Source organism: Elaeis guineensis, chromosome 5, assembly GCF_000442705.2.
Source record: "Elaeis guineensis isolate ETL-2024a chromosome 5, EG11, whole genome shotgun sequence".
Classification (NCBI taxonomy): Eukaryota; Viridiplantae; Streptophyta; class Magnoliopsida; order Arecales; family Arecaceae; genus Elaeis; species Elaeis guineensis.
This window is the reverse complement of record NC_025997.2, coordinates 132,117,341-132,140,790: the sequence shown is the minus strand read 5'-3', so window position 1 is coordinate 132,140,790 and position 23,450 is coordinate 132,117,341. Positions and strand designations below refer to the sequence as shown.

Here is a 23,450-nt window from a genome sequence, read left to right as displayed (position 1 = left end):
GCGAAACCTTCCCGCAGCTGGGGTCGGGGACGAGATCCAGCTCCCGTAGGAGTCCGGACTGAGTCTTCCTGCAGTTGGAGTTGTGGGTGAAGTCCGGCTCTCGTAGGAGTCCGGACGTAGTTTACCTGTAAGTGAAGTCGTGGGCGGAGCCCGGCTCCCGTAGGAGTCCGGGCGAAGTCCGCCTACAGCCGGAGTTGGGAACGAGGTCCGGCTCCCGTAGGAGTCCGGGCGAAACCTTCCCGCAGCTGGAGCTGAAGACGAGGTCCGACTCCCGTAGGAGCCCGAGCATAGTCCACCTGCAATCAAAATCAGGGGTGAAGTCCGGCTCCCTTAGGAGTCCGGACGAAGTTTACCAGCAGCCGGGGTTGAGGACGGAGCCCGGCTCCCATAGGAGTCCGGGCGAAACCTTCTCACAGCTGGGGTCGGGGACGAGATCTGGCTCCCGTAGGAGTCCACCTGCAATCAAAATCAGGGGTGAAGTCCGGCTCCCTTAGGAGTTCGGACGAAATTTACCAGCAGCCGGGGTTGAGGACGGAGCCCGGCTCCCGTAGGAGTCCGGGCGAAACCTTCCCGCAGCTGGGGTCGGGGATGAGATCCGGCTCCCGTAGGAGTCCGGGCTGAGTCTTCCTGCAGTTGGAGTTATGGGTGAAGTCCGACTCCCGTAGGAGTCCGGACGTAGTTTACCTATAAGTGAAGTCGTGGGCGGAGCCCGGCTCCCGTAGAAGTCCGGATGAAGTCCACCTGCAGCCAGAGTTGGGAACGAGGTCCGGCTCCCGTAGGAGTCCGGACGAAAACTGATAGTTGTAGGAATCTACCGTCGGAGAAGTTCAACCGTTGACGGAGTCCGGTGTAGTTCGGATTGGAGTTGAACCTGGCTGGAAAGAGTCTGGAAGGGATTCGGGGAACGGCTGATAGTCGTAGAAAGTCGACTGGCGGCGGAGCTCAGTGAGCACTTGGGGCGGCTTAATAGATGACTGGGGGAACTCATGTTGAAGGAGCTCGGATGGTGCAGTGGGAGTTCGTCCGTCGGGAGAATTCAGTCAGCACCGTGAAAATCCGGCTGTTGGAGAAATCCGGAGAGATACCATCTGCGATCGAAAGTCGGAGAAGTCCTGAGAGGATCAATCCTGTCAAGAACTTCGACTGAGGATATTTTATACCCAACATAATCTAAACTTTCTAATTAACCAAAGATACATGTGACCATCTTAAGATGGCAAGCATCAACTTGTGATAGATAGATAACTCTAAGAGCCTCTACACAGTCCGTAATGAGCTGTGATACTAAAACATGATTCTTATGAAACATAAAGATATCATTTTGATTTCAACTTACATCTATTAAGCCATTTGACGTGATTAGGTTGACGGCTTCAACTGATGATTTCATTAGCTAGAACTCTTAGCATCAACAGCAAAGGAGGTCTTTTGGTGCCAGCAAGACGTAGAATAGTATGAGTGTACTTTGAGTAATCATCCCATGATATGAGCAGAATAGACTTCTTTTTGAAACAAAATTTTTTTGAAACAAAATTTGATTGGCAGATCCATTTCTATTCTTTAGTCCCCATTGAACATGAATTGCAAAAGTTGAAATGCCACACCAGTACATCCCCCCTATCAACAAAAATCAAACAAAATTTTTCTTCATAAAAAAAATTAAAAAAAATTACAGAAACATCCTTTCAACTTTAGCTCAATTTCACTTACACCCTCTATACTTTAAAAGTGTTAAACTGATCCTTCTATTTATCAATATATTTCAATATGATTCAATCATTCACTTACCGATAAACGATATTATCTTTTTTCCTCAATGAACAGAAATACCCCTTGCTCATGCGTGGACTTGGAGGAGAGAGCCTCTGTAAAAGGAGATGACTTATAGACAACTTGAAGAAGAAGGAGGAAGAGAGAAGAAGATCAATTGAAAAGCAGAGAGGAAGAAAGAGATAGAAAAAAATGAGAAGACGAGGGAGGAAAAAGATGAGGGGGCTGTGTGGAGAGAGATGGCTTATGCATGGCTTGAAGGAAGAAAAAAAGAGGAAATGATCAATCCAAGAGGAAAAAGTAGGAAGAAAGGAGGATGAGGAGGTGGTGGAGGAATGGACGGAGGAAGCTCTTATGGAGAAGAAATGGGTGAGGAGGAAAAGGAGGAAGGAAGAGGAAAGAAGGATGCCACCGATGGAGGAAGAGGAGATCAATCGGAGAGGAGGAAGGGAGAAGGGAGGAGTAAGGGGAAGCAATGGAAGAATGGGTGAAAATGAAGAAAGCTGCCATGGAGAAGGAAAAATAGGTGAGAAAGAGGAGGAAGGAGGAGGGAGGAGAGATGCTAGCAACAGAGAAAAAAGGGGTCAATCGGAGAGGAGAAAGAAGAAGAAGGAGAGATGGTGAAGGAATGAGCCGAGATGGAGGAAGTCACCATGAAGGAGAAATAGATTAGGAGAAAGAGAGGAAGCAAGAAGAGAGAGAAAGAAAAAGGATCGCCAGCAATGGAGGAGGAGGGAATCAATCAGAGAGGAGGGAAGAGGAAGGAAAGAGATGGATATAAAGATATTTTTATCATTTTATAAAATAATGATATCATGCAATTATGACATAACACCACTTCATTAATAGAGATAAACGACTGAACCGCGTTGAAACATATCGATAAATAGAAAGATTAGTTTGATACTTTTTAAAGTATAAAAATATAAATAAAATTAAAATAAATTGAAGGAATGTTTCTATAAATTTTTTTAAAAATTAATAATGCCATCAGAATCTTTAGAAGAACTAACAAGAAAATATGATAAAACATTGGTCCACTGCTACCTTCAATTCAAGAACATCTTTAGAAGAACTAACAAGAAAATATAATAAAACATTGGTCCACTGCTACCTTCAATTCAAGATCAATTTTTTCATTTTCTATGCAAGACCCATGGGGTTTGTCAGTGATTCTCTCTGTCATAAATTAGCATGTACTACCTACAACTAGTTGGTCTTTTCCTGCAAACTTTTTATTGAATAGGTGCACTTCCTAGTCCACAAAGAAGTCAGATATGATAATCTACCAATATGTGAGCTGCTTTACCTTTGTGATGGAAACTATACTCAGCTTTGCATGTGCACTTCCTTTATTCAATCTGTGCCCAAGATGCAAAATAATTTGAGTTTCGCATGCATACTCCTACCTCCAACAAGATAAACAGCATGATTTAAAAAGAAAAAAAAAAAGGAATTATCTTATCAACTTGTCACTAAATTTTCAAAAGCTTCATATAAGAGTCTGTCTATAAAGAAAATATACATATTATGGCCAAATCTGACCCAAACTAAATAAAACTTTTAAAATATCTAGCAAGACCTATAAGGTCCATCCATAGCCCTTGCTTTGTCAAAACTGAACATATTAACCCCTTATACATGGAAGTCTATCTTCAAGGCTTCATCTAGTAGGCGCACCTATGAATCAGCAACTAATGCCAAAAAATGTCAACAATAACATAGAATGACCTGCTGAAGGCTCGTTTAAAGGCCAACTTATTGGTAGCTTGCCTTCATATGAATCCAGAAACCTTAAGGCAAGCAAATTTCAGGACAATCTGCCTCTGCACAACCAATTGAAAATTGTAGGGCAGCAAACAAAGAAATAAAACTTCAAAAAGAATTCTATGTCACACAGATATAAAGAGACAGAAGTGGAGGAGAGAGGGTCTAAGGCCACCACCACGACCATCAACAACAAGAATAACTACAAAAAGCCGGTAAAGCAATGTTGCCTTGAAAAGCCCATTTTCCCACAAAATGACCCACCCAGTAACGAAACAATAATATGATCTGCAAGTTTCTTCCTCTTGCACAGTCCCTACTTGAAGTGTGCACAAGAATTTGAGTGCAACACACATTTTTTACTCTCTAAAAACAAAAAGTGAAAAAGAAAAGAAAAAGAAACAGCACCATTCTTTGCAGAAGAAAAATGGTCAAGACACAAACCTACCAACTTACCAATAACTCTTCAGGAGTTCTATATAAGTTTCACATGGCTAGAGTCAAAGCCCGGTCTCATCCACTTCCAAGTAAATATAAAGGTTAAAACTTATTTGGCACGACAAACAAGTTTATTTGCAATTCATTTTCTTGTCACAGTTCCGTAATTTTACACCCTGTACCGTTTAATATCTTTTAAGCTTCACCCATCAGGGGTGCATTTTGACCTACAAAGAATGTGAACCATTATATAGATTGTTCAATTGAAAAAGACTATCTCCTTAAGTTAATCATGAAAAAAAAAACTCCTAAAAGCCCGCCTACATGTGGAAATCAACAACCTTAGCGTAAGACAGCCAAACTCCTTGCAGCTGTGGTTCAAAGACTTGGTTTCAGTTAGAAAGTTTCTACCCTTTCGACCATTTGATTCAGTTTTCTTGGTCCTCACCTAAAGTACTGCAATAAAAGAATTACTACAGTACAAAAAAAAGTTATTTAAAAAAATAAAAACACCAAAATAACTTGCACATATAACAAAATAATAAGGGAACATAGACAAAGTTAAATGTAAAGAAATTTTAGACATTATACATCTATTCTTTATAAGATTATAAGATAAACCATAAGCCTTCAAAAGCCCTGAGAAATATTAGGATTAGTTGCATAGATGTGGAATTTATTACAAAAGAATGCTATGGGAAAATAGACAAAGGTAAGTGTAAAGAAATTTTAGATATTATACATCTATTCATTATAAGATTATAAGATACACCATAAGCCTTCAAAAGCCCTGAAAAAATATTAGGATTAATTACATAGATGAGGAATTTATTGCAAAGAATGCTCTTAACTAAGTTAAAACCTCATGGTATCAGAGTCTGGGAGGGAAAAGTAGTGTAGGATAGGTCTCGATCAGACACTCAGGCTTGGTCCGAGGAGCAGTAGATGTGTTTTTGATAAGAACCTTTAGTTTAGTCCGAGTAGCACAGTGGTCGTATCGGGTAGAACCTAAGCTTAGTCTGAGGAGCATAGGAATCGTATCGGGTAGTGGCTCTATCGTTGGGGGTACCTCCGGGTATTAGATTACCGCAAGGACATGTCGAGCCGATCATAGGCCGTGAGGAAAAGCTGCTTCCAAGCAGAAGACTAGCAGTCCCCAAAAAACCCTTCCTTGTCTCCCTTGGTAAGATAACTATCTCGAATGCTCCTGTGTTAAGTCTCCTAAAGTAGGTTTCTATCTCAGATCTTGCTGTGTTAAGTCTCCTAAGGAAAGATCCTCTTATCAAGATCATCTCCTGTTAGGTCTCCTAAGATGAGTTTCTTATTAAGATCTTCTTCTACTAGTTCTTCATCTCATGGTAAAGGTACCGAGGCAGATAAGGCTCTAATCGAGCTTTCTGATAAACAGTTGGATCAATGGATAATCCCAAAAGTTCCTAGGAGTTCTGTCCACAAATCCACAAATTAGTTACTACCAGACAATAGGATCAAAACAATAGAATTCACTGTCCCAATAGAGAAAGGACATGATTAATCCCAATCTTAACACAAAAAATTGTCAAAACTGCCCAAAAATTCAAATTTGAATTTATTCATATAGGTCTAGTCCAAGTCGCAGTAAAACCCTTAATTAGAAAACGACTAAACAACGCTATCTTTTTATGTTTAAAAGATGGTAGATTTATTGATTTTCAAGATGCCCTCTTAGATATGGTTGAGCCTAGTTTATTTGATGGACCAATTTATTTCAATTGTAATGCAGATCTTACTATCAAAACTAAAAACAAAAACATCCTTAGAAGTCTAGAATTAGAAATCAAATTAGACGGATTTAATATGTTACCTAGATCATGCCCAGCTGCGGCCATGATTAGAGTATATTATAAAATCTTAAACATCTTAGAATATATAGGAGTTGTAAACAAAAGAACTTTAGGATCAACAGACTACTTCCAAATAGACCCAAAGAAATGTGTTCGTCCCAAGAACTTTAGTCTGGGATCAAATCAAATTATCTAATGACTGGCTACTAAAGAAAGCAGTACCAGCCATCAGAAAAGAATAGAGCAAATTAAATACAATCATTATAAATTCTGAAGGAGATGTTTCTATCAGATTTCAAAGAGGAATCCAAAGAAGTTCAAGCTATAGGCTAGAACCTGCACAAGTCCAAATAAACCCTTCAAGACATAATTGTTCTAGCTCCTCACCCTCAAAATTAAGCAAAACTTCAAACCAAAAATTCTCCGACCTAAGTATAAGGAACTCCAATCTCCACCCGTCTCTCCTACCTATTCCCAAATAACTGATAGAAAAGATCCAGAATTATATGTAATTAGTTCTAAATTCAAAATAGATAAATCAATCTAGAAAAAGATTTTTATTCACAAAAAAATCTTGAAAAAAAATGTAAGCTTTTCATAACTCATTCTAAAGAACAAAGAGACAAATTACAAACATAATATAACGCCTTTTTAAAAATGACAAGGATACAAATACCATTTTTTAAATGGTATGAGCTAATAAAAGAACCTAAAAAAATACTTCAAAAGATGTTAATATGATCCTAAGAAATGGTAAAGATATCAGAGGAACCAAAGCCCCAGAACCATCTAACCCAAAGATCATAGTTTTTTGGCAAGATGGGAAAGGAAGAGTCATAGAAAAAATCCTGCTCTACAAGAAATCAAAATACCAGTTAAAGAAACTCAAATAACAGCCTCCCCATTTAAAATCAAAACTGATCCTCCAGAAACATCAAATGATACAGATATAAAAAATATCATAGAACAAAATAATTTTACAAATCAAAACCTCAAAACTATAAGCGACCAATTAATTAAAGTAGAAGAAGTGATCAAAGAAGAAAAATTTGAAATTCAAAACAAAACTTCTTTACCCATTTTTAAGCCCTTTGAGATAGACAAAAAATGATCAAAAGAATTAAATACTGATATAATGAAAAAAATAAATAAAAAATTACAAGTAGTAGAAGGCCTTCAAAGAGTAGAAGATACCTCAGAACAGTCTATTAGGCCAAGATCAGTAGCCACTTTGACCCAATATATTTCAGAATCCTCAGATACTGAAACCCAAAGTGAAGAAGAAAATCAAATAAATAAAATCACAAATTGAAATGAACATCCTAGAAAAGCATACTACCCACGACCTACCCTTCCAGACTTAGTCCTAGAAGAAAGAGACCAAATAATCCAAAATCAATATTCGGCCAATACCATTTATGAATGGAATATAGATGGAATAATCGAATATGGTATCCAAAATATACTCCAAGAAATGACCATGGTATTCAATGCCTATAAAACAAAAGATACACCTGACCATGCCAATGTCCAAAACTTGGTAACAGATTTCACTGACCAATTAAAGGGTTGGTAGGATCACTACTTAGATGAAGTACAGAAAACTGCAGATGGAACAATCCTCAAAGATGAAGGAACAAACATATAAGATACCGTTCCAACTCTTTATCTTTGCAATTGCCAAACATTTTCTAGATGACCCATCAAAACTAAGAGATAGAACTACAGAAATCTTATCAAATTTAAGATATAAAAAATTATAAAATTTTAGATGGTACAAAGATATTTTTCTAACAAAAATAATGACCAGAGAAGATTGTAATCAGCCCTTTTGGAAAGACAAATTTATTACTGGACTTCCTTCAGTATTCTTTGAGAAAATTAGGACTAAAATTAAAAACCAAACTAATGGCAGGATTCCTTATAACAAACTAACATATGGAGACCTTATCAACATCATTACTATGCAATGATTTAAAATTTAAACAATAACTTAAAAAGGAACAATTAACGACCAAAAAAGAATTAGAAAACTTCTGTGAGCAATTTGATCTTCAACCACTCAAAAATCATAAATGTAAAAAATCCAAAAAATTTTGTAAGAATTGCTACAAAAAAAAACTCAAATCTTTAAAGAAAAACCTAAGCCCCTCTTCAAAAATAAAAGGAGTAGACCACCTCAACCCAAAACAACCCAAACTAGCTGGTCCAAAATCAAATTATCACCACCTATTTGTTACAAATGTAGTAAAGTAGGACATTTTAGTCGAGATTGTAAGATTAAAGAAAAAATTAATAATTTAGAGATAGATGAATCAAATCTTTTAAAATCAATAAAAATCTAACTAAAAATCTTACTTCTAGATTCAGATTCAGAATCTGAGAACTCTCAAGATTTCGAAGATGATATTGAATCCTCAAAATTTGATCAAGAAAAAAGAAAGAAAATCTGTGTAACTACAAAAGAACAATATTTTCTACTAGACTTCATTGATAAAATAAAAAATTCTGAACAAAAAAGAGAATATTTATCTAAACTTAAAAAAACTATATCAGGTGAAACTTCCAAAGATATAAAAACAACCTATAATCTAAATAATATTTTAAAAAGATTTGAATCAAAGGAAAAGAAAAATTTAACTATCCAAGATCTCCAAATAAAAATCAATCTTTTAAAAATAGAAATTGAATAAATAAAAGAACAAATTGGATCACTAAATAACCAAGAACCCATAAATAATTAAGAGTCCATAGATACTATAAATCAAATAACTATATAAAAATGGTGCATTAAAATAACTTTAGCCATAGGAGAAAAATTCAAATTCAATACAATAGCCCTAATAAACTCTGGAGCTGATTCAAATTGTATCCAAGAAAAATTAATACCAACAAAATACATTAAAAAAATAAATGAAAATCTAAGCACTGCTGGTGGTTCAAAACTTAAAATTAAATATCAGTTAACAAATGCAAAAGTTTGCAACAATAATGTGGACATCAATACTTCATTTATCTTAGTAAAAGACTTAAATCAATCAGTAATTCTAAGAATCCCTTTTCTCAATCTAATTAAACCTTTTTACGTAGATGAAGAAAAAATTACGACAAAATTCTTAGAACAATACTTGCATTTTCAATTCATTAATTTTCTTTACTAAGATTTTCAATCCTATTAAAATATTAGTTATTATTTTCAAATTTTCACTCACTACATAAATTTGATACAAAAGATTTCGATTAATCTAATTTCGATTCTTACAAAAGACTTTCTCTACCCTTTTACCTCTTGTATTCTCAAACACCAAACAAACCTTCTAAAAAGAAAGAAGAGGGATAGAAAACAAATTTCATCTGAGAGTTATCCAAATCCATCCATAAAATCTGAACCGCCTCTGCCAAAAGAAAATACAACGGCCAGTTACTATCAATCAACAAAAGGAAAAGGACCATCTTTCAGAAAATCAGCAACCACCATTAAAAGAAAAGAGACAATGATGTTATTCCTCACTAATCAACCAAAAAAAAAAACAAGATTTTATTCAGATATCAACAAGCAGCAGTAACCGACTACTGTCAGAAAGCAGTAATTTGACTTCCCATCAATCATTCAAAAGGCAAAAAACAAGATAAGACTCCATTAAAATTGCCTCCTCCAAGCTTTCAATCAAAGTAACCGATGAAAGATTCCAAAATCAATATCGCCTATAAGTACAGGTATAAAATTTCTATCACTCTTCACTCCCCTTCTATCCTCTTCAAAACAAATGCCTTCCCAAAGAAATCATCGACAACACCATCGTCATCATCAACAACTTCCACCTCAACGACAACGCCATCGATGCCACCATCAAGGCCATCGTTGCCATCAACGCCACCATCAAGGCCACCGTCACCACTCTTCAAGACCAATCCAAATCATGCTTGACATCAGAATGACAGGTCCACAATAAAATCATCATATAGAGCAAACAATTTACATCTTTTCATCGTCAAGCAATACTTTGACACCAACAACAAGGCAACAACCAGAACCAACAGAGCAACCCCCAGAAGCAGAAAATCTTCATCAAAGAAATTCACCTGGAGATCAAACTTCAGCAACCTCATCACCAATTCCTTTAGCTCTCGTTGGATTCGAAGCCATCTACAGACGCAGATCAGTAGGATGTAGAAGATCAACACCACCACAACAATCAAATCAAAATCAAATTACGGCATCCAGTTCAAATTCATCATCCAGCGATTCTACAAATAATTCAAGTCTAAAAACACCAGTATCCAAATAACAGCATATTTGGACTGATACAAACTACTCACCACCATTAAGTGACATCCGCAAACAAATACTCCAAAAGAAAAAAGAGATCAAGTATGAAGATAAATTTAGTTACTTTTCTTGAAAAACAAAACTATCTTCATCAACAAACTTCACCTCTAAGAATGAAGCCTCAAAGTAGCAAACACTTTTCAACAAATTTTGTTTCCAAGTCAGACTCCTTTCAACAAACTTCATCCTCAAGTTACTTCATCCCCAAATTTATCAAGGACGAAACCTCAAAAGCATGACCCCAGACTCCAAACCAGATGAAGTCCGCCAAGCCTTCTATAAGAAGACCTCCAGAGCCAGCATTGAAGAACAAGTCTTAATCTTGGTAAGTCTTGAAAATCTTGATTGAAATCTCCAAGCACAACCAAGCAACAATACAAGCCAGTGAGAGAGAGTTCTACCAAAAACCTCTTCTGTCTTGTAACCCCTTTTATCCTTCAAAAACCTTTTATCTCAAAAATCATCCCAATGTAGTCCATTGTGGAAAAACCCTTTAGAATAGGATTCAAAATAGTATAGATTTCAAAACTTTGTTTCCAATTTGTATCCCAAAAGGCTTCAGCCGGAGAAAATGAAGCAAGCTCCCTGAAGCTATCTTGTATCCCAAATCCTTGTATCCAAAGCTTCTCACCGTGTAAGTTTTCAAACATTTCAAATACAAATCAAGCTTTAGCTTTGTTTCAATGCTGTTTCAATCTTGCTTTAGATTTGTTTAAATTCAAAAAATTATGTTCAAATTTATTTTAGCATCTCTTTGAGAATGCTTCATCTCTCTAAGAATGCTTCGTTTCATTCTGCAAAAGTTACTATTCTTGCAAATGTTACTATGCTTGCGGCAAAATACTATTTCGCAAAAATACTATTTAAATAGTTAAGATCTTGTTAATGTTTTATTTTATTCTTACAAAAATCATTATTTTTCTGACCACTTACTATTTCGCAAAACACTATTCAAAACACTATGTAAATACTATGTAAATATGAACTCTTAATCAGAAACTTCAAAAATAAAAAATTGTAATAAGTAGGTAACCTTTAGTATAGGTTAGCTAATGAAAAATTTTAAAAATAAAAAATTATAATAATTAGTATAGATAGGTAACCTTTAGTATAGGTTAGCTAATATAAAACTAGTAGTTAAAGATGTGAATAAAATAAACAACCAGTAGACAACCTTTGATCTAGGATAGTCATAAATATAGGATTAGGATTAGAATAGATGTAGTGTAAAAATAAATGGTTTAATCGAACTGTGTTCTATGTCTTGTACCTTAAGAGACTTATGGCTGTGAAGATCTTGAACCTAAGCTTAGGTCTAGGAAGGTCTGGATTTTAGATCATAGTTAATCTATAATCTGTTAGCAATATCTTGACGAACTTTGCTGAGATCCGGGAAAAAGACTATGCTGATGCCATGAGGTCAGGATCAGGATCTAGGGGAGCCCCCTAATTAAAGAAGGAATCGTAGTAATCTGTCTTAAGGTAAAAGTTCTGAAACCTATGAACAGGATCTTGCTCACTCTAAGATACCAGAGAGCGAGGTCCGTCAAGATACTGCTAACAGATCACAAGTTAACCATGATCTAAAATCCAGACCATTCAGGACCAAGCTCAAGTTTGAGACCTTCATAGCCATAAGTCTCTTAAGGTACAAAATATAGAACACAGTTCAGTTAAACCATTTATTTTTATACTACATGTATTCTAAACCTAATCCTATACTTGTAACTATCCTAGACCAAAAGATGTCTACCTTATTTACATCTATAACTACTAATTCTACATTAGCAAACCTATACTAAAGGTTCCTTATTTATCCTAATCATTATAATTTTTTATTTTTCACTTTTTAATTTTTTATTTTAAATTGTTTTACATTAACTAACCTATACTAAAGGTTACCTATTTATTATTACAATTTTTTATTTTAAAAGTTTTGATTAAGAGTTCATATTTACATAGTATCTACATAGTGTTTAGAACAGTATTTTGCGAAATAGTAAATGATCGGAAAAATAGTGACTTTTGTAAGAACAAAACAAAATATTAACAAGACCTTAACTATTTGGAAAGAAACATAAATAGTAGTTTTGCAAAATAGTTATTTTGCCGTATGAATAGTAATTTTTACAGAATGAAATGAAGCATTCTCAGAGAGATGCTAAAACAAATTTGAACATAATTTAAACAAGACTAAAATAAGATTGAAGCAGCTTGAAACAACATTGAAACAAAATTAAAGCTTGGTTTGTATTTGAAATATTTGAAGAATATTTAAGGACTTACATGGCCAAAAGCTTTGGATACAAGAATTTGGGATACAAGATAGCTTCAGAGAGCTTGCTTCATTTTCTCCGACTGAAGCCTTTTGAGATACAAGTTTTTTGAAGGATGGAAGGGGTTACAAGACAGAAGAAGTTTTTGGTGGAACTCTCCCTCACTGGTTTGTATTGTTGCTCGATTATACTTGGAGACTTCAACCAAGACTTCCAAGACTTACCAAGACCAAGACTTGTTCTTCAATATTGACTCTTGGGGTCTTCTTATAGAAAGCTTGATGGATTTCAACTGATTTGGAGTTCGGGATCATGCTTTTGGAGCTTCGTCCTTGATAAACTTGAGGATGAAGTAACTTGAGGATGAAGTTTGTTGAAAGGAGTCTGACTTGGAAGCAAAGTTTGTTGAAAAGTATCTGCTACTTTTGAGGCTTCATCCTTAGAGGTGAAGTTTGTTGATGAAGTATTTTTCAAGAAAAATAATTAAATTTATCTTTATACTTGATCTCTTTTTCCTTTTGGAGGATTTGCTTGTGGATGTCACTTGATGGTGGTGAGTAACTTGTATCAGTCCAAATATGCTGGTATTTGGATTCTGGTGTTTTTGGACTTGGATTGTTTGTAGAACTGCTAGATAATGAATTTGAGCTGGATGCCGTAATCTGATTTTGATTTGGTTATTGTTGTGGTTTTGATTGTTGCCTTGCTGTTGGTGTCAAAGTATTGCTTGACGATGAAGAGATGTAAATTGTTTGTTCTATATGATGATTTTGTTGTGGCCCTGTCATTCTGACGTCGAGCATGATTTGGATTGATTTTGGAGAGTGATGATGGTGGCCTTGATGGCAACGATGGCCTTGGTGGTGGCATCGATGGCGTTGTCGTTGAGGTGGAAGATAGAGGAGTGAAGAGTGATAGAAATTTCATACCTGTACTTATAGGTAGCATTGATTTTTGAAATCTTTCATTGGTTGCTTTGATTGAAAGCTTGTCGATGGAGGAGGCAATTTTGATGGAGTCTTATTTTGTTTTTTGCCTTTTGAATGACTGATGGTAAGTCAAACCACTATTTCTTGGCAGTAGTCAGTTACTGCTACCTATTGATATCTTAATGGAATCTTATTTCTTCTTTTTCGTTGATTGATGGGAAATCACATCATTGTCTCTTTTTTTTTTATGGTGATTGCTGATTTTCTGAAAGATGGTCTTTTTACTTTTGTTGAATGATTGTAACTGACCGTTGTATTATTTTTTTTTGATAGAGGCGGTTCAAATTTTGTGAATGGGTCTGCATAACTCTCAGATAAAATTTATTTTCTATTCCTCTTCTTTCTTTTTAGAAGGTTTGTTTGGTGTTTAGGAATACAAGAAGTAAAAGGATAGAGAAAGAATCAATCGAAATCAAATGTGTAGTGAGTGAGAATTTGGAAATAATAACTAATACTTTAGTAGGATTGAGAATCTTAGTAAAAAAAATTAATGAATTGGTAATGCAAGTCTTGTCCTAAGAATTTTACAGTAATCTCTTCTTCATCTACATAAAATGGTTTAATTAAATTGAGAAAAGAGGTTTCTAGAATTACTAATTGGTTTAAATCTTTTACTACAATAAATGAAGTATTGATGTCAACATTGTTATTGCAAATTTTTGCATTTGTTAACTGATATTTAATTTTAAATTTTGAATCACTAGCAGTGCTTAGATTTTCGTTTATTTTTTCAAAGCATTTTGTTGGCATTAATTTTTCTAGGATACAATTTGAATCGGCTCCAGAGTCTATTAGGGCTATTGTATTGAATTTGAATTCTTCTCCTATGACTAGAGTTATTTTAATGCACCATTTTTGTATAGTTATTTGATTTATAGTATCTATGGGTCCTTGATTATTTATAGGTTCTTGGTCATTTAGTAATCCAATTTGTTCTTTTGTTTGTTCAATTTATGTTTTTAGAAGATTGATTTCTATTTGGAGATCTTGAATAGTTAAATTTTTCTTTTCCTTTGATTCAAAAATATTATTTAGATTATAGGTTATTTTTATATCTTTTATGGAAGTCTCACCTGATATAGTTTTTAAGTTTAGATAAATATTCTTTTTATGTTCAGGGTTTTCTATTTTATCAATAAAGTCTAGTAATAAATATTGTTCTTTTGTAATTATATAGATTTTCTTTTTATTCTCTTGATTAGATTCTGATGATTCAATATCATCTTCAGGATTTTGAGAGTTCTCAGATTCTGAATCTGATTCTAGAAGTAAGATTTTTAGTTAAATTTTTATTGATTTTAAAAGATTTGATTCATCTATCTCTAAGTTATTAATTTTTTTCTTTGATCTTGCAATCTCGACTAAAATATCCTACTTTACCACATTTGTAGCAAATAGGTGGTGATGATTTGATTCTGGACCAGCTAGTTTGGGTTGTCCTGGGTTTAAATTGAGATGGTTTACTCTTTTTATCTTTCAAGAGTGGCCTAGATCTTTCCTTAAAGATTTGAGTTTTTTCTTTGTAGCAATTTTTACAAAATTTCTTGAATTTTTTAGGTTTCTAATCTTTGAGTGGTTGAAGGTGAAGTTTCTTAACTCTTTTTTGGACTTTAACTGTTCCTTTTTAAGTTATTGTTTAAGTTTTAGATTATTACAAAGTAATAATCCTTCTTCATTTATAACATTGACAAGGTCTCCAAATGTTAGTTTTGTCATATGGAATCCTTTGTCATATAAAATCCTACCATTATTTTGGTTTCTAAGTTTACTCCTAATTTTCTCAGAAAATACTGAAGGAAGTTCAGCAATAAACCTTTCTTTTCAAAAGGGCTAGTTACAATCTTCTCTGGTCATTACTTTTGTTAGGAAAATATCTTTGTACCATCTAAAATCTTGTAATTTTTTACATCTTAAATTTGATAAAATTTCTGTAGTTCTATTTCTTAATTTTGATGGGTCACCTAAAAAATATTTGACAGTTGCAGAGATAAGAGTTGGAATGGCATCTTGTATGTCTGTTCCTTCCTCATCTTTGAGAATTGTTCCATCTGCAGTTTTTCATACTGCAATAAGAATTTGTTCTCGATCAATATCATCTAAGTAGTGATCCCACCAACCCTTTAATTGGCTAGTGAAACCTGCTACTAGGTTTTGGACAATGACATGGTCTGGTGTATTTTTGGTTTTATAAGCATTTGATACCATGGTCATTTCTTGGAGTGTATTTTGGATATCATATTCGGTTATTCTATCTATATTCCATTCATAAATGGTATTGATCGAATATTGATTTTAGATTATTTGGCATCTTTCTTCTATGACTAAATCTAGAAAGATAGGTTGTGGGTAGTATGCTTTTCTAAGGTATTCATTTTAATTTGTGATTTTATTTATTTGATTTTCTTCTTCACTTTAGATTTCAGTATCTGAAGATTCTGAAACATGTTGAGTCAAAGTGGCTACTGACCTTGGCCTAGTGGACTGTTTTAGAGTATCTTCTACTCTTTGAAGGCCTTCTACTGCTTGTTATCTTTTATTTATTTCTTCCATTATATTAGTGTTTAACTTTTTTGATCGTTTTTTGTCTATCTCAAAGGGTTTAAACAGGGGTAAAGAAGTTTTATTTTGAATTCCAAATTTTTTTCTTTGATCATTTTCTCTATTCTAATTAATTGGTCGCCTATAGTTTTAAGATTTTGATTTGTAAAATTATTTTGTTCTATGATATTTTTTATATCTCTACCATTTGGTGTTTCTGGAAGATCAATTTTGATTTTAAATGGAGAGGCTGTTATTTGAGTTTCTTTAACTGGTATTTTAATTTCTTGTAGAGGAGGATGGATTTTTTCAATGACTCTTCCTTTCCCATCTTGCCAAGAAACTATGATCTTTGGATTAGATGGTTTTGGAACTTTAGTTCCTCTAATCTTTTTACCATTTCTTAAAATCATATTAAAATCTTTTGAGGTGTCTTTTATTAAGTCATACCATTTGAAAAATGGTATTTGTGTCCTAGTCATTTCTAAAAAGGTGCAGTATTCCATTTGTAATCTGTTTTTTTGTTCTTTAGAGTAGGTTATAAAAAGTTTACTTCTTTTTTCAAAATTTTCTTTTGAGTAAAAATCTTTCTCTAAGGTTAGTTTGTCTATTTTGAATTCAGAACTAATTACATATAATTTTGAATCTTTTCTATCAGTTATTTGGGAATAGGTAGGAAAGACATGTGGAGATTGAAGTTCCTCATATCTAGGTTGAAAAATTTTTAGTTCAAAATTTACGGTGCTTAATTTTGAGAGTGAAGAGTTGGAACAGCTATGTCTTGAAAGATTTATTTGGACTTGAGCAGGTTCTAGCCTTTAGCTTGACTTCTTTGGATTCCTCTTTGAAATCTGATGGAAACATCTCATTCAGAATTTGTAATGATTGTATCTAATTTGCTTTGTTCTTTTCTAATGGCTGGTACTGCTTTATTTAGTAGCCAGTCGTCTGGTAATTTGATTTGATCCCAAACCAGGGTTCTTGGGCCGAACACATTTCCTTTACTTGGATCTATTTAGAAGTAGTCTGTTGATCCTAAAGTTTTTTTGTTTACAACTCCTATATGTTCTAGGATGTTTAGGGTTTTATAGAATACCCTAATCATGGCCGCAGCTGGACATGATCCAGATAACATATTAAACCCATCTAATTTGACTTCTAATTCTAGACTTCTAAAGATGTTTTTGTTTCTTTAGTTTTGATAGTAAGATCTGTATTACAATTGAAATAAATTGATCCATCAAATAAACTAGACTCAACCATACCTAAAAAGACATCCTGAAAATCAAGAAACCCACCATCATTTAGACATAAAAGGATAGCATTGTTTATTCCTTTTCTGATTAAGGGTTTTACTGCAACTTGGACTAGCTATATGAATAAACTCAAATTTGAATTTTTGGACAGTTTTGACAATTTCTTATGTTAAGATTGGGATTAATTCATGTTCTTTTTCTATGGAGACAGTGAATTCTATTGTTTTGATCCTATTGTCTGGATTTGAAATAATATATTTGTTCAAACTATTTTCAATATCTGATCGAGACCTATCATCTACTACTTCTCCCTCCTGTGTTAAGTCTTCTAAAGCAAAAAAATTGAAAAACAACCACCTAGAATCAATACCATGTACCCCAAATATACTTGAAAAACTAAAGAAACAATCCTAAAATGACACTGGAAAGATTAATGACCGATAAGTACATCATTCATGATCAGTTTTGATCAACATCAAATGAAATTGACTGGAAGATTTAAAATAGTTGAGTTCAATTGAAATTGACCAAAATTTTTTGAAACCCAGGTATAAAACCAGTTTCGGCTCAATCATGCAAAGAAGGATCAGTTTTTGTCAAAAACTTTTTCCCTTGGCTTGTCCTCTTTATTCTGTAACCTTTCGAACCATTAAACATTACAAGCCTAAGCCAACAAGGAATGTTTCAATCAAATAACACCCTCGAAGGAACTCTTTTATTTCATCTACTATTTGTTTACGGTATTAGATATCTCTTTCATCTATGCCCACTTTTTTTGTACAATAAATGATTAGAATAAAAAGTTAATTCATCAATTCTTCTATGAATAGTGCAGACATTGCCTTGCTGTTGATCTGGGTGTAAAGCCCTCAAAAGTGGAAATTCACCTGTCTCATAATAACTACTCTTAATGTTGCTCACACTCTGAAGTATATCCCTTGAATAATTTTAGTAGGACTAATGGACAAATTTCTTTCTTCATTCTAGGTGGATTATCTTTCTAATGTCTATCAACTATTTTGTCTGAGTCGATGATGTAAATCAGAATAGAAATAACAAATTGACAGTAAATGTCAAAACGGATAGGGAATGAGTCAAATTAATAGCAAAGAACATCCAGTTTGATCGGTTCATCTACTTTAAGGCCTTACAATCAAACAAAAACAGAGGGGGAAAAAGTGCTTACTAGTTTATCAACACAAGAACTGATAGAAGCACTAACAACTCTAGATAGATTTCAAAAGAAACATAATGTTGGATCACCCATGTGAACTGATAGAAGCACTAACAACTCTAGATAGATTTCAAAAGAAACATAATGTTGGATCACCCATGTCATGAAGCATATGAAACTTACATCAACTTAAGTGCATTAATCTTCCTCTGATGATCACTGACATCGATCACAAATTCAGCAAAAGTTAAGATTATATACATATAAGATAGAGAAATCAAAACCATACAACCAAACAGGTGTCTCTTTATTCATCCTAACTCCTCCACCAGCCAACCCTAATCATCATTAAAGGGTAAGAAGAGGGGGAAGGAAGCACGGACCGTTAGTAGTCGGCCCGATAGTCGCTGTAATCATCCCTCGTGGCGAGATCGCTCTCCACCCTCTCCGCAATCTTCTCCTCCTCATACTTGAGCCCTTCTTCCAACGCCAGCCCTCCCAGTGCCCCGGCCACCGCCCCAACTGCCAGGCCGGCCCCCATTCCCAATCTGCCCCCCTTCGCCTTCTGCTCGTAAGAAGAAGGGGCGGATGAGTAGTCAACAGGCGCCGACGGGCCACCGTACACCGATGCTCGATCATAGTACGGCCGGGCCGGGGCTGGGGCAGGAGGGGCGGAGTAATACCCAGCAGTGGAGGAATAGTACCCAGAGTAGGGATCGGAGTAGTTCCCGTATGGGTACGGCGACGGCTGGGATGGCATGGGGTGGCTGTAAGGAGGCGGTGGGGAATAGGCGCGGTAGTCTCGGGCCGAAGGTGGAGGAGCGGTGGAGTAGTAATAGCCGGAGGGAGGGGCGAATTGGTAAGCGGGGCCCGGCGGTGGGCAGGGGCGCTCCCGGATCGCGAGCTTAATCCGGATCTTGCCCTGGGGGCGGCCAGAGGGACGGCGGAGTTCTAGGGTTTTGATAGGCAGGGGGGATCCGTCGAGGGCGACGCCAGATGCGGCGACGGCGAACGCATCGGAGCCGAGGAGGTCCTTGACGGAGCAGTGGGCGGTGCCGACGAGGGGCTTGGGGGTCTCGGAGGGTTTGGAGTGGAAGATGTCGAGGGTGAGGAAGAGCGGGGGATCAATGAGGGAGAGAGGGAGGGGAAGGGAGAGGCGCTCGTTCCAGACGGGGCGGGTGTTGCCGGCGTCGTCGGGCTTGGTGGCGGCGCGTCTGTCGGGGTCGAGGTAGGCGACGGCGTAGGGCTTGAGATCGCCGTGACGCCAGTTCACGTTCTTGAGGTGCTTCGCAGAGACCACTGTGATCTCCAGGTCGAGGGGCTTCACCTGAGGAGGCCGCGGAGAGGCCATGGCCGAAGATGCTATCGAGCGCCGGATGGGAAAGTCGGTGAGGACTGCGCCAGGGCCACACGATAAAAGCAAACCCCGGAGAGGAGCGGACTTTTATCACGATACGTCGACGATTTTGTCCTTGTATTTCTAACTTTTAACGGTAAAACTCATTGGAACCCTTTTTTTTTATTCCCCCCCGCTCACCCCCTATAAATCCATTTACTACCATCAATAAAACAGGGTATCTAATCGCAAAAGGATTTGAGAATAATTTTCATGGTCCAAATGCACTCTGCAAGCTTGCACCCCTCCCGCGTCATCCATGCACCCACTTACCCAAGTATAATCACAACCAAGAGGAGAGTATCGAGGTATATGAGGTATTTCTTATATAGCATATTTAACACACAGCAATCGGCTACAACAATCATCACATATCCACATCTATTGTATTGGAATATCACCTATCATTGATGATAATGGAGAAATATCTGAATTAATTATTACTTTTTTCCTTTTTTTTTTTCTTTGATGGGATGGATGGATCATATACACGTAGTATGGGTATATTCAGAGGAATTAGAAGGTCAAATATTATCGGGTTGTGTGGGAACAGCCCAGATGCTCTTTCAAATGATCTTTCGGGATTTCTATATATGATGCTTTCTAGTCGGCTATGTTGTTCACCTCCCCATGTACATGTATTATCTTGAAAGAAATCAAATTACTAAACATCTTCCAAATGTCAAGCAGGAGAAGGTATTCTCACGATGACATCTATAGTTGCCGCATCCAACCCACCACTATCCCTCAAAGATAATGTGATCTACTTACCATATAGATTTGGCATAATTAATTTCTTTTTAAGTCCCCCTTAATTCAATAATTGGGAATGTGATGTCATACAAATGGCATCCCCTCAATATCATAAAGCCTAAATTCTGTTCTCTAATTATAAAACTTGTTCTACCTTTTTTCTCACTATCTGATTCATTGTCATCGAAATTGATCTTGAGACTTGAGAGTGCTAAGATAGGGGCCTCCACGAGACAAATCATTTGAGAAGGGGCAGAAGTTGCTCCGATAGAGTTTTAGGTGTCCCCGGTTATTAAGGAGTTTTTGATTGTCATGGCATGACTCATCTCAACAATTTGCACCAATGCTTTCGTAAGTATGACTCTAGTCATCTGGAATCCATCACTCCGCCACTTCTAGTCAACTATATGCGATAGGCAAAATAAGATGCACCAATCCCTTGCCTCTTGTCCAAGCTTTGCATGTGCACTCCTTTACAGAGATGAGTAAAATATCCAAGGAATAATCAGAAGCGATAAGTGAGAAAGGGATGCCTAAAAGCCACCATATGCATATGGCCAGTAGGAATTGAAAGAGGACATGCGTTATTGTCTCGTCTGCATCAATACAATGATCACACGTTAGGGAAACATTTAGCCCCTACATAGCCAGCGCACTTCGACAAAAAATCCTATTTCAACCCACTTTCGAGAGAAACTAAGCTACTATAGGATCCCAACTTTCCATACCCAAGCAACATCTTGATTAAATAGGGATTGCACTCGGTATAAATTTTAAAGGACCTTGGATCTAACTTTCAAAATGCTGGGCAAGCCTCGAGTCAAAGTATCTAATGTTTCATGACATGGAATAGCCAAAGACTCTCTTGTTAGAAAAAAATGTTATAAAAAAATGGACCTTGTCAAAACAGAGGGCAAATTTAAAAAATGGGTTCCAGGTAGTAACATCATCTCCTTTGAATCAATTCCAATTACGAACACATAAACACTAGATTTTAGTAGAAAGACTATGAGATGGTCTTTGAAATTGTAAGATGCATGATAATTGAAATTGGATCAAGTAGAAATAGATGCGCAAAGTATAACAGCATGACGCTAATTTAAACTCATATAAACCTTACTAATCCGGGCAAGTGTGCAAGAGGCTACTTCAAGAATGCCATACTTAGTTGAATCATAGTCAACATAGAATCTATAATATTGAAGTCAATTATATTATAAGGAATTAAACCTATAATTGAAAGCCTATATTTTGGAACAAGCATAAGCGTCTCACAACATTTGCAGAAAGTTTGTATCTTAGAAATTTGTTATTTCTCCATACCATAATCATGCCAAATCTATCCATGCATAAAGCATACGTACGGTCTTTTCTGTCTCATTTTTATTTTTTTGTGAAGGACATGCTACTTTGATGCATCTTCATCAATACTAGTGGGTGCATTTGACTTTCTCTTACATCAACCATGTTGTCAATATGCTCCAATTTGTATCTACCATTCAAATAAATTGATGAAATGGTCATGCCGTTAAAGATTTTTTTGTGATGGTGCTTATGCTTGCTTTAAAAAGTGAGATAATAAAACAAATGCTCTTGTAAAGTAAATTTAGAGAGATAAACTCATTTTTATAAGACTATTAATCAATTTTTAGACCCCAAATGCATTTGCTAACAAAAAGAGAGAACCTATGGGATGTAAAATAGAAGAAGAAAGGAAGTCAAGAGGCTAGAGCAAAATTTAGCACGGAATGCTTTTCCAGAGGACATTTCTCTGGGACTAGATTTGCCTGGCCATCATATTCTCTGTAGAAAAAGTACAAACATTAGTAAAACTATGATTACAAAAGCGCAGTCCGATACACAAAGTACTTTAAATAATTTATATAAATCATTATTATGTTCTGTTCTCCTTCCCGTCCCTCCACATCTCTCTCTCTCTCAGTCGCGTCGCGTGGAAAGACCGGGAAAGATGTCGCCAGATGCTCTGAATAATGGCTTTCCAGGCGCTGGACCAGGCATCATCCCCCATCTCCTGACCTGTCGCCCTCATTACTAAACGTGTTTTTTTTTTTTGTTTTTATTCCTTATTTTGCTAGAAATCAAGGGAGTTTGAGAAAACATTGATAGATTTCCCCCGAATTTAGCCCTTCTTCCTTCCATTCTCATTTTGTTGAGTTCATTCCACTTTGCTTGCTTCATTCCATTGGAACCTAAAGGAATTTCATGTCCTCTGGCTTAAAAAATTGAAAGCTAGGCTCGCACAATATTGGATATGCTTTTCTTGTAACAGGTGCCAGTTGTTGATATTCGCTGCGTTCACAAATTAGGAAATCATAATGCATTTGGCTGAGCAAGCACACTCTAAGATCTGCAATTTGTCGGTATGGGTTTAGCAAAGGTAGGCACTGAAACGGGAAGCGAAACTGGTTATTAAGAAAATATGTATGTTGAAAACATAAATTTCAGGTTCATTGACGAACTTAGATAGGAGATCTTCCCCAACTAATTTGCATGCGATTAATGAATTGGAAACCCATGTTTCACAAACGTCTCTGATCAGAGAATGGCAAATTCAGTAGGGGTAAAGCAAGCCATACGGTGGAGAAAAACAGTTGGTGCATGCGTCTAGAATCTTTGGATGTAATCCTATCGTACACCAAGAGGTACCACCGTATATGTACCATGCAATAATTTTTATGTTTAATGCAACAAAGAAGCGCATCGATGTATACTACTGGTTCACGTAGTTTCTGCCGAGGAAGAATGTTTCTTAATGAGTTTGATGTTCCATGGATACAGAAGATTTCAGAGATCTCGATTACCTAAGTTTCGCCACGTCGTTGTAGTATAGTGGTGAGTATTCCCGCCTGTCACGCGGGTGACCCGGGTTCGATCCCCGGCAACGGCGATGATCGACAATTTTTATTTAAGTTGTTCTTT

General features: G+C 36.1%; 1 protein-coding gene and 1 non-coding gene across 3 annotated transcripts; one reads left to right on the top strand and one right to left on the bottom strand.

Moving 5' to 3' along the window:
• Positions 1–2,794: 2,794 nt before the first annotated feature.
• On the bottom strand, positions 2,795–19,808 carry LOC105046268 (uncharacterized). Of its 2 annotated transcripts, none has more exons than XM_010924810.4 (2): positions 18,745–19,808; positions 2,795–3,131 (listed from the first exon to the last, which is right to left on the bottom strand). In XM_010924810.4, exon 1 carries the CDS (start codon positions 19,710–19,712, stop codon positions 18,747–18,749), a length of 966 nt encoding a protein of 321 aa, XP_010923112.1. In that variant the 5' UTR covers positions 19,713–19,808; the 3' UTR covers positions 2,795–3,131; positions 18,745–18,746. The 2 variants fall into 2 exon arrangements, with proteins under 2 accessions (XP_010923112.1, XP_010923111.1); XM_010924809.4 differs by lacking the exon at positions 2,795–3,131 and adding an exon at positions 3,240–3,596.
• Positions 19,809–23,346: 3,538 nt separating this feature from the next.
• TRNAD-GUC (transfer RNA aspartic acid (anticodon GUC)) lies at positions 23,347–23,418 on the top strand. Its single transcript has one exon. It is a non-coding gene; the product is annotated as a tRNA-Asp (tRNA).
• The last annotated feature ends 32 nt before the right edge of the window (positions 23,419–23,450 follow it).

Coding starts and splice junctions, on each gene's coding strand:
- LOC105046268 (XM_010924810.4), bottom strand. CDS start 19,712: ATGGCCTCTCCGCGGCCTCCTCAGGTGAAGCCCCTCGACCTGGAGATC.